At 34.4% G+C, this 12,222-nt stretch overlaps 1 protein-coding gene across 1 annotated transcript; it reads right to left on the bottom strand.

Moving 5' to 3' along the window:
• Nucleotides 1-926: 926 nt before the first annotated feature.
• Nucleotides 927-6,097, bottom strand: LOC123918991. Its single transcript, XM_045971206.1, has 4 exons — nucleotides 5,553-6,097; nucleotides 3,368-3,817; nucleotides 1,914-2,229; nucleotides 927-1,258 (listed from the first exon to the last, which is right to left on the bottom strand). The coding sequence occupies exons 1-4, from the start codon at nucleotides 6,009-6,011 to the stop codon at nucleotides 1,125-1,127; spliced, it is 1,359 nt and encodes a 452-aa protein (XP_045827162.1). The 5' UTR covers nucleotides 6,012-6,097; the 3' UTR covers nucleotides 927-1,124.
• Between the last annotated feature and the right edge of the window lie 6,125 nt (nucleotides 6,098-12,222).

Here is a 12,222-nt window from a genome sequence, read left to right on the forward strand (position 1 = left end):
TGTTGCATGAGTGTCTTACAGGTGTCGAACACCAACCTTAAGAGTGTCGGAGTAATGGAAAACATAATTTGTTTTGGACACCTATTTGAGCTGTCTGATACGTGTCGGACGAGTGTCATACGAGTCTCGAACACCGAAACGTGTCCGATACCGCGACACACCTATTCATAGAGGTGTCGGTGCTTCATAGGTTTAGAGTAGTTTTAGGATCTATTCTATAAAATTTTAGTAGTTTTGGATCACAATTTATGGTTAATACCTAAGGTTTTAGCTTACTTTATTAAAAAACAAGAGTTAGAAGAAATTGCACGAGACAAAATATGAAGAAAATATGCATTATGCCACGATGGAAACAATCGTTAGTTTATTCAGTGGTGATTGACGTTGAATTTGGTAGAGAGGACCTCAGTTCGATCCCCCGCAACTATGATCATGATGTCAGAACTGACCCCCGAACCAGATTCAACTGGTGGTGAAAAGGCAAAAAAAAAAAATTTGAGGTAAATCTCCGGCACACATCGAAATTCAATCTTAATTAAAAGTGGATAAGTGGGGTCTCCGGGGTTCGAACTCCAACTCATGCGTTTATAACACTATGTCTTTACCAACTGAGTTAAGTTCACAGGAGAAAAAAAAATTATTAATCTTATAAATTAAATTTTATCAAGAAATATATTTCGGTAGTTTAATTATCTATGTAAGTACCAAGAGCGGTAGTCTAATATAATTATCTATGTAAGTACCAAGAGCAATTGCTACTGATCTTGTTTTAAGTTTTTTTTTTTTTAAGTTTTGGGCCAAGCTCATTACAGAGTTTATTCTATTTTTCTTTCTTGTTTTAACTTATGGGTCACAAATAATTAGTTTAGTTTAATTTAAAACTTTTCATTTTACTTTATTTTGGTATTAAAAAATTGCAAAATAAATTATAAAAAATAACTTTTCTTTATTATTGATTAAAATGCATCAATAAGTGATCCATTTCTATCTTCTCATCCATTTTGAACAGTAAGTAGCCGGTAATCGAGAGCAATAAATAAAAAATAAGGGACTTACAAACTACATTTTTGTGGACATGATTTATAAACTATAATGAAACCAAATACTAAAGTAAGATTAATTCTTCAAATGCCTATGGTTTTTCCAAGCAGCCATAGAACTAGTGACATGTGAATGCCGAATATAGTGTGGAGTGTACTCCTATCCAACATGAATCCATATACAGTAATTCCTGCCTTATTGTTCTCAAAGTAATTTACTGCAAAAATGTAATAAAAAAAAATAGCATAAAACTTGAGTCAGTACAACATTGATGATAATAAATAATAATTCATCAAACATCTATATTTATTTTCTAAATAAGTACTTCAAAAAATGTACTAAAATACTAAATAGCCTAACGACTGAAATCACACAAATTGTCCCTTGAGTTTTTTTTTTTTAACGGTTAAATTTTATTAATATCATAAATGAGAGCAAAACGAGTACAATGCGTAAAACAAACACATACGATCATATCACAAAAAAGAAAATAAACTAAAACATCAACTAAATGCACTGACATCTATAGCGGGCCTTACACCAAATATCATCAACCCCACCCATCCAACCCAAGCTCTGTCACTACAATAACAATCAATGCTGCTCTGACACTAAATCACATTGCATATTGTCTGACAAACTTAACTCAGTTGATAGGGACATTACATTATATATGCAAGGGTAGGAGTTCGAACTCCAATCATCTCACTTATCCACCTTAAGGGTGTAATTTCCGAGTACAGACTATTTGACAAAACAAAAAAAATTTAGAAAACTAAAGTATTAACTCCTACTATAAATATGTTATAATTAACAATGAATTATATATATCTAAAAACATAAGAAATTATAATAGGGTAAGAGAAAATTACCAAGAGCTTGTCTCTTTTGATATGAAATAGTGCTATAAGCATAAGATGGAATAAATTTTGTGGTATCAATCTCATCTTCTTCATCACCAGCATCATCAGAATCTGATTCTCCATCTGTTCCCACCGAAGGATAGATTTTATCATCAGAGCTCCGAGCCGTTAGTGTCTCACCGTCAACCACTCCATCAAAAGAATCCAACGTTGCACAAACATGCCACTTGGCAGCTAATCCTGTAATTGCTTGTGCTTTGTGTGTTATTTTTGTAGCACTACGGAACATGATGGATAGTGCTGATAGGAGCGTAACGGAGCATAGCTGTAACAGAATATAAAATAGCACACAATGTGTTAGGACATGTTTGGTTTGATTACTAAAATGTTTTTGGTCATGTCTTTTTCGAATAAATTATGGAATTTTATTATGGGGCTGTCACAAACTTGCAAAAAATGGACACGTCTTCCTCTAATTTTGATGATTTCATTTACATAAACTTATAAAAAAAAAATTACATAAACTTTTTTATATTGCGATTGAACTTGACGATTCTGGCATCATGGCATGTACAGCTAACAAAGGGTCCCATGTACACTTGTACGTTTATAAGATGATGAGCTCAAAGGGTAACCAAATAGACTTATTTTGAACCCTTTGAACTTTTTTGTTGCTATTTGTAATTTGTATTTTTATATACCAAAAAATAAATAAACATTGTTGTAAAAAAAAAAATACATTGTCAATTTTAATGTTCAAACTTCAAAATACACTTTAAAAAATAATATCAAATCTGCTTTGGTGTTCTCCACTTGTTGGACCGAGGGTAAGAGATCTGTCATATGGACAATGTTCAAAGTTACTTTAAGTAAAATGGTCAAATATAGATCCCCGTGAGCTTAGCTCAGTTAGTAGGGATATCGCATTATATGTGCAGGAGCTCGGATTCGAACTCGAGATACTCTACTTTTTTAGTCACTAGGCTACTTGACCAAAAAAAAAGTCAAATATAGGTGCTAAGAAAATCAACATGATTTTATACTATTTGTGTTTGACATTTTTTCATCCTAACATAAAGGTTGTAGATTTTCTGAGAAGAGTTCAAAGAGTCACGCACAATGTGTCCCCTAACTTTATAGGTATAGTTTTTTTAAGATTGGTTTGTTAAACAAAATAATTTAGCAGCGTAACTTGTTACCTTTGGTTGATGTGTAATAATTTTAAATACTACCTCCATCCGAAAATATAAACAAAAATTAGTCAACAAAAGTTAGTGTATTTAGTTCAAATTTTGAAGCAAATACATCAAATTTATTTGACTAATTTTTGCTTATATTTAAGTATATATCATACGAAATGAAAATTGAGTAAAAAACAAAAGCATGCAACTAAAAAAAATGGAAGGAGCAACATTAACCAAGATAAGACAATTAGTGAAAAGAGAGGCAGAGAGAAGACATACCGCAAGTTCGCCGGTTTTGTAGATATTAAGATCACGTCTAGCCTTAGTTGTCACAAGCAAACAAACAAACTGACTTCCCGTAACCAACAAAAGCGCAAAAAGTATAAACGCGCGATACCTATGACTTATGATTCTCAAATGTCTTCTAATCCTCAAATGTTCCGACATCACTGATTGCACATCTGAATCCACATGGAAATAATTTGCAAAATCGTGTAACCGTAGGATTTGAAGATGACAGATCAAACGGAAGAGAACACATACTAGGAATATCACTGTGGTTCGGTATAGCCAGGAACAGAGTTCTAATATGCATGCTAGTGTATCGCTTATGTACACGTTTCCTAGGAATGGAATTTGTGATCCTCCTGATGCGTACCACCAGATTTTGTATGTTGCCATTGCTATGAAACATGGTCCAGCAAAGACTGAAATAAGCTTCACTGATCTCTGTACCATATAAACACACGATTAGCAAAACTAGCAAATAATGGTTTAATTGCATCAATCAATCTTTGATACAAATTTAATTGGACTTGCGGATTCATCAAGGATAGTCCTAAAGACTCAACTAGTGTTTACAAAGGTGCTCTTGCAAGGTATAAGTCAAGTCAACTTCTTATGATCTTAGCAATTGAGTTAATTTTCTTTGGTTCTGTTTTTCATTTTTATTTTATATTATTGTCACTTAATATTGTTTTTCTCACATGACTGTCTAATCTAGTTTTGGGTCAGTTCTGTCATTAAGTGGTTGCAGTACTCTCAATCGCAATTGCGGTGGATCGAACTGTGGTCCTCCCTACTAAGTCCAGTGTGTCAATCACCACTGGACCAACTAAAAAAAATTAGTTGCATTATTGTCACTTAAATTAGTGTCAGATACCAGGTTGGATCAAAATGACGGGTAAAGCTATCATAAAGAAAGTTTATATTTTTAAAGGTGGAGTATCCTGTTGTAGATTGGAGACCAACTCTGTTTCAGAATATGGCTCGTCCTAGAGCTTTGTTTATTTTCTGGCTGGCATGTCATTGCAGATTGACAACAAAAGATAGGCTCCATAAATTCGGTTTGACAGTTGATGTGCATTGCTGTTTTTGTCACCAGGAGGAAACTATTAATCACTTGTTCTTTGGTTTCTCCGAGTTGAAGGTTATTTGGCAAAGGGTCCTCACATGGCTGCAGATAGATCATATCCCTATGGATTGAAATGATGAATTGAGGTGGATCACAAGACTTAGTAAAGGGAAAGGGTGGAGGGCTCAACTTCTAAAAAGTGCAGCTGCTGAAATAGTTTACACCGTATGGAATTATAGGAATGATGTTTGCTTTGGCAATAGAGTACATAATACAAAAATAGAGGAATAGATTATCAATATTATAGTGTATAGAGGCCGGAGAAGTCCTAAGCTTAGGAAGCACATTGCTCAATTGCTTATCTAGTTTAGTTTTCTCTCTGTTTTGGTTTTGGTTGTCCTGTTTAGATGGTTGGATCAGGTGATCACGTTGTAAAGAATTGTTTTTTGAATTAATAAAAGTTTCCTGGATTAAAAAAAAACTGTAAGATTTTTTTATTTGGGTCAAGTATAAATTCTATCTTAATTTGAATAAGTAGGGTGTCCGAAGTTCGAATTTCAACTTCTACATATATAATGCGATATTCATGTCAACTAATTTAAGTTCACGGAGCCTAAATATCAGATTTAAATGTGTTTGCCAGTATTTTATAGTTTTGAGTTGGTGTAACTCAACCCTACGATTTGATTTACATTGCATCCGTTTATAAACATATTACATATTTTTAGATGATCTTTCAACTAATATGAAACTCTTAACCAATCAACCTAACAATATCTATGGATTAACTTAAGAATATCAATATTATCATCTGAGTTAGAAATTCCTAATCGTTTTATACCTCTCTAATCTATGTAATTTAATCTAAGCATAGGAGTCCTATTAAGAAAGCAGAATTCAGAATCATAAGTTTATAACTACATGTTTGCGAAATCTCAATCATCCCTAAAACTATTGTGATTTATTTCACTAAACAAAATCAAATTCACTCCCAATTTTATCAAATAAATTCCATTACAAATTAAGCAACACGATCAACCAGAGAAAAATGAAAATAAAGAAGGGAAAAAAAAAAAACAGAGTAATTAAACAGAGAAAGAGAATACTAACATTGAGTTGTGTCATGTAATTCATTCTAACCATCTCGCTTTCATCACAAAGCTTATCCAAAAACAAGAACCTCCTTAATCCATATTTTCTTACAAACGAAGAAAGACACAAAAACGACAACGAAGCAACAGAACTCAAAGAAATCTGAACAATAGCATCGTGCGGTCGCGAGTGTCTCGCATCACAATCGCGACACGCGATTATGAAGTGAGACGCCGCAGGAACCGCTAATGCTAAAAGGAAGAAAACAAACCAAGAAAGTGTTGCTGTGAATGCATTTGATTGATCTACACACATCCATCGGAGATAAGTTCGAAAAGTGTGTAGCTCGTCGTTTACGTGTGAAACGCTACGGTTGAAGAATTTGTTTTTGTTTTTGTTGGTGATGGTGGTGTTGTTGTTTTGTAATAGTGCTTCTTCTGCGAATCTGATTTTTGTGTTTGTGGAAGTTTCGGTCATGGTGAGAATTGGTGAGAATTGATGAAGAAATGAAACAAAATTGGAATATTGTGATTTGTTTAGTTGTTATCTTGTGTTGTACTGTGTTTGCGGATCTGTGTATAAATAGGTTGGCCCAAAATTGAAAAGTTGTCAAACACTCAAACTTTCTATTTTTATTACATGTAACAAACAAGAGTATCATCATGTCGTCTCGTGAATTTAACTCAGTTGATAAGACATTACATTATAAATGAAATTTCTAGCTATTAGGTTGTTTAACAAAAAAAAAAAGTATCATCTCTGCCCAACTATAAACGGTGAATTCTTTCTAAGAGTTTTAATATTGTTGCATGTCTCTAAATCATTGTGATATATTGTACACATGATTTTGATTAAATTATAAGAGACTCGCATTATCCTATTTTAACATTCTTGAGTTCAACTACCTATAGTCTTTTTATAAGATACAATTTTTTTTTTTTAAATTTTAAAAAGTTATTTATCTCTTTTAAAAAATGAATAGAGATGATATTTTTCTAATTTTGTTTGAGAAGAAAATTAGGTCTGGTTTGATGACAAATTTTTTGTGCACAAATAAGTTCATAACATTTCATTAATAACAATAGAAACAATATAATTGAGTTTTCATGAGGTTAGCTCAGTTAGTAGCAACATTACATTATATATGTATGAGCCAAAATTCGAACCCGGAGATTTCATTTATTTACCTTTAAAGTAAAATTTCTAACTACTAACTTAGTTTTACCGAAAAAATTAACAAAATAATCGGAAAGCACCTCAAAGAAATTTAGAGAAAATATGAGATAAAGATACTGGCCAAGAAACACAAAAATACCAAAAACCAATAAAAAAAAACCATACACCAATTTTACTCTACACAAAGGTGCAACACTTTTAAGTTCAGATGCAAACATTTTACTCACATTTTTTTTTTAACTTTAAATCAGAAATAAAATCTTATTGGCTGACAAGCAAAGTACATGTTTGTATAATACTTTCTAAATTTCTATTAATAATCGCCGCAATCTGATAACATTATTTAGTATAGTAGAAGAAAAATAGAATAGAAAATACATATGATACCAGCTGGTGGTAGGACCATAACATGGGAAGAGTGTAGTAAGAAAAAAAGCAACCAATGCAAAGCATCCACTTACCAACACTAATACGTGTAACCATAAAGCACCTCATTTTTTTTGGGATGGAATTTTTTTTCTTCTTTGTCTACAAATAATGAAATCACAAGCAATTAACAAAGGCAACAAACTTGAAACCTGGATCAATTTCATTTGTAAGATTTGATTGATTTGGAACCATTCAATATTACTAATCCATTTTTAATTACAAATGATTAGTAGCCAAACTGCAAGGTGCCTAGTAAGAGACGCGTTGTAATAGTCACCAGGGTGGTTTGAAAGTTGTTGCTCCGATCTAATAACATAATTTGGCAGCTAGCAAACTTATCATATGCTTAAGATTCAATAAATATTTAACATTCTCCTAAGGAAATATATAGTTACATATAAAGAGTTAAAAAAACAAAATAAAATTTTATGGAAACGGAACCTATTGCTACACCAAATCTATATTTTGGGATTCTGATTGATGAGGTGGCTCATTTCTAGGCTAAATTATGGATCATTGGTTGGTTTTTTTTTTTTTTTTGCAATGCGGGTTTAGCGTAACGTGGGTTACTAACATGTTTTTTTTTTTTCCGGCCAAAAGGAAGGTTGATAGGCCAAATTACAAATAAAGACGACAATTAAATATAACATTGACGACATCCTGTCAATGAAGGTTGTTACACTCCGGATGTGAATGATTAAGAATAAGGGAGTTCGTGGATATTAAGAGAGCATAATTCGCAAGTCAATCAGTAACTTCGTTTGACTGTCTATAAATATGTGACACTTGAACTTGTCAATCTTTTAAGTTAAAGTGATTGATGAGAGTGACAATGGTAGCACAGGGATGAGATGAGGAGCATCCCTTATTTATCAAAGAAACAACCACCAACGAGTCTGACTCAAGAGAAACAAGCTGATATTGTTTATCCCACACCAACCGAAGAGCATTGAGAATAGCCCCCAATTCAGCCTTGAGCACCGTACAACACCCTATGTACACCAGCCCTCCACTCCAGGGGCCTGAATCATCATGGATCACTCCACCACATACCGATTTACAGAGTATAGAGCTAGTACTCTATTTGAATTGCATTTGACCCAACTTTTCGTGGGCTTCTGCCTGACAATGTCTATGTTGAATACCCGACCTAAATATGAGGGTAAACCATAAAAGCTCTGATATTTTTACCCTTAAAAAATTAATTATTATTTTGGTTAGAGGAGATAGTTGAATGCCTAATAAATTTAGGCAAATCAATGGCTGGGGATAAGTGAATAACCGTCCAACACATGAGGATATATATATATATATATATATATATATATATATATATATATATATATATATATATATATATATTGTTGATAGTTGTATATGTGACTTTGGGCTTAGCTTGCATTGGGCCTAGTATGTGTCAAGCCCATTTGTGTTGCTTGTGTGCCAAGCTATATAAGCCAAGCTTTGTAATCACTTTGCTAATCAATGAGTAACAATTGAGTTGGTTACAACAAACTTTTTCAGTTACAACAAGTGGTATCTAGAGCCTTTCAATAGGGCCTAGCTCCAAGAACCGCAGTTTTGGAGTTGTAACCGTTTTCCACCGCCGTAACGGTTGTTCTTTTCTTTCTTCTTCGGCGAAGCATCGCCTTATCTGCAATTTCTTTCTTTTCTTCAGCTTCTTGATTCAACAATGGCAGAACAATCACACTATCTACAGCCTACAGTTCCCAAATTTGATGGATATTACGAGCATTGGTCAATGCTCATGGAGAATTTGCTTCGATCAAAGGAGTTTTGGCCGTTAATTGAGAATGGTGTTAGCATAGCACCAGCAAACGCAACTGCAGAACAAGTGCGTCTTGCAAATGAAAGCAAACTCAATGATCTCAAGGTAAAGAATTATCTCTTCCAATCCATTGATCGCACAATAATGGAGACTATACTCAATCGAGAAACTGCAAAAGATATTTGGGAAGCTATGAAGAGAAAGTATCAAGGCACAACGAAGGTGAAGAGGGCTCAGTTGCAAGCAATTAGGCGTGAATTTGAACTACTAGAGATGAAAGAAAGTGAATCTGTGGATGAGTACTTTTCAAGAACACTAACAATAGCAAATCGCATGACAGCTAGTGGTGAAACTGTGCAGCAAGTCACCATAGTGGAAAAGATACTGAGATCTTTAGCTCCAAGATTCAACTATGTTGTGTGCTCCATTGAGCAATCTACCAATGTGGTTGAACTATCAGTTGAGGAACTGCAGAGTAGCCTTTTGGTACAAGAACAAAGAATGCGTGGTCAACAAGAAAGTAGTGTTGAACAAGCACTTAAAATTTCCAATGGTGGAAGAGGTGCTGGTAATGGAAGAGGTAGAGGTCGAGGTAGAGGGAGAGGTGGCAGAGGTAGGCAAAATTTGGAGACTGTTGAATGCTTCAAATGTCATAAACTAGGTCATTATCAAAATTCTTGTCCAGATTGAGGAGACAATGTCAACTACACTGAATTCTATGAAGAAAAAGAAACCTTATTAATGGCAAGAACTGATAAAGATCATGAGATTAGAGAAGAAATTTGGTACTTAGACTCAGGCTGCAGCAACCATATGATTGGCCAAAAAGACTGGTTATATGATTTTGATTCTTCATTCAAAGATTCAGTGAAATTAGGTAATGATACCAAGATGTCTGTCATGGGAAAGGGTAATGTGAAACTTTTCATCAATGGAAAGATTCATGTAATTACCAATGTATACTATCTCCCAGGCCTCACCACAAATCTGCTAAGTGTTGGGCAACTGCAAGAAAAGAAAGTAACTGTTGTGTTCAAAGATAATATGTGCAAGGGATATCATGATGAAAATGGTTTGATATTCTCTACTCAAATGACTGCAAATAGAATGTTTCTAATTTCAGCACCAGTCATAATGCCAATGTGTATGCAACTCTCCAAACAAGAAAGAACTCAGTTGTGGCACAATAGATATGGACATTTGAGTGTGAATGGCCTGAAATTACTAACCAAACTTGATATGGTCAATGGTTTGCCTGAATTAGAAGATATGGAAGGAAGATGCACGGATTGCTTGTCAGGCAAGCAACAAAGAGAAGCAATTCCAAAGCAGGCAAAATGGAGAGCCACTGAAAAACTTCAACTGATACATTCTGATATCTGTGGACCTATACATCCAAGCTCTAATGGAGGAAAAAGGTACTTTATAACCTTTACAGATGATTATAGTAGAAAGACTTGGGTTTATTTGCTGAAATAAAAATCAGAAGCTTTTGAAAATTTCAAAAATTTTAAAGCATTAGTTGAAAATGAGAGTGGTAACAAGATACAATGCTTGAGGACTGACAGAGGAGGTGAATATACCTCCAATGCTTTTGATGAATTTTGCACCTCTCAAGGCATTAAAAGACAACTCACTGCAGCCTACACTCCACAGCAAAATGGAGTGTCTGAAAGAAAAAATAGAACACTCTTGAACATAGTTAGAAGCATGCTAGCTAGTAGAAATGTACCAAAAAGGTTTTGGCCTGAAGCAGTAAAATGGAGTACACATATTATGAATAGAAGTCCAACTGTGTCAGTCAAGAATATGACTCCTGAAGAATGTTGGAGTGGTATTAAACCATCTGTTGCACATTTCAGGGTATTTGGATGCATTGCTTTTGCTCATGTACCAGATAGTCAAAGGAAGAAATTGGATAACAAAAGCATCAAATATGTTCATTTAGGCATAATTGATGAATCAAAGGCCTACAAGCTGTACAATCTAGTTAATAAAAAGGTAATAATAAGCAGAGATGTTGTATTTGATGAATCAAAAGCATGGAATTGGGACAATAAGCTGAAAGAAAATGATGGAAATGAAGTTCTAGTTGACTCTGATGAAATCACAGCTACTATTGATGAACCTGTTGAGCCTCGGGTTACTCAAGAACCTCATGATCCTCCCTTGTCCAGCTCAGATATGGACATTGGATATGAGAGTACAGATGCAGAAGATGAAAGTTCAGATGAAAATGGTAATCAACTGGAGCCTAGAATAAGGAGACTTCCAAGTCACTTCAAAGACTTTGTGATGGGTGCAAAGATTGACAATGAGCAAGAATTGCAGAATTTGGAGAATTGCATACACATTGGCATTATGACTGGTGCTGAAATTAGAAACATTCTATTTGCAGTCATTTGAGTAGAGAATATCAAACCATTTTCATCATGTTGACTATAGCAGTAGTGAAGATCCATGCACTTATGATGAGGCTTGCAAGCATCAAGTTTGGAAAGATGCTATGGATGCTGAGATAAAAGCTATAGAAGACAATGACACTTGGGAATTGTCAGTCTTACCTGAAGGGATGAAAGCAATTGGAGTGAAATGGATTTATAAAACAAAGTATAATGAAATGGGTCAAATTGACAAACACAAGGCAAGATTAGTAGCTAAAGGCTACACTCAGAAGTATGGTATAGACTATAGTGAGGTCTTTGCACCTGTTGCCAGATGGGAAACCATTAGAACAGTGCTAGCTTTGGCTGCAAGCAAGGGATGGTGTGTCTATCAGCTAGATGTAAAGAGTGCATTCTTACATGGTGAGTTGACTGAAGACATCTATGTAGAACAACCAGCAGGCTATCTAAAGGGTGACAGTAAGCAGGTGTATAAGTTGAGAAAAGCTTTGTATGGACTTAAACAAGCCCCTAGAGCCTGGTATAGCAAGATTGAAGCTCACTTTTTAAGTGAAAAATTTGAAAAGTGTCCTGTTGAACACACTTTGTTTGTCAAGAAGGTAGATAACAATGATGGTATTCTCATTGTTAGTATATATGTAGATGATCTAATTGTCACTGGTAACAATCTAGTTCACATCAATACCTTCAAGCAATCAATGATGAATAGATTTGCAATGTCAGATTTGGGAAAAATGAAGTACTTTTTAGGAGTGGAGGTTTGTCAAACTGATGATGGAATTTTCATCCATCAGATGAAATATGCTTCTGAGATACTAAGCAAGTTTGGCATGGAGAACTGTAATGCAGTAAGTAGTCCAATTGTGCCTGGTTGCAAGTTGGTGAAAAA

The sequence above is a fragment of the Trifolium pratense genome, linkage group LG3 (genome assembly GCF_020283565.1).
Source record: "Trifolium pratense cultivar HEN17-A07 linkage group LG3, ARS_RC_1.1, whole genome shotgun sequence".
Lineage (NCBI taxonomy): Eukaryota > Viridiplantae > Streptophyta > Magnoliopsida > Fabales > Fabaceae > Trifolium > Trifolium pratense.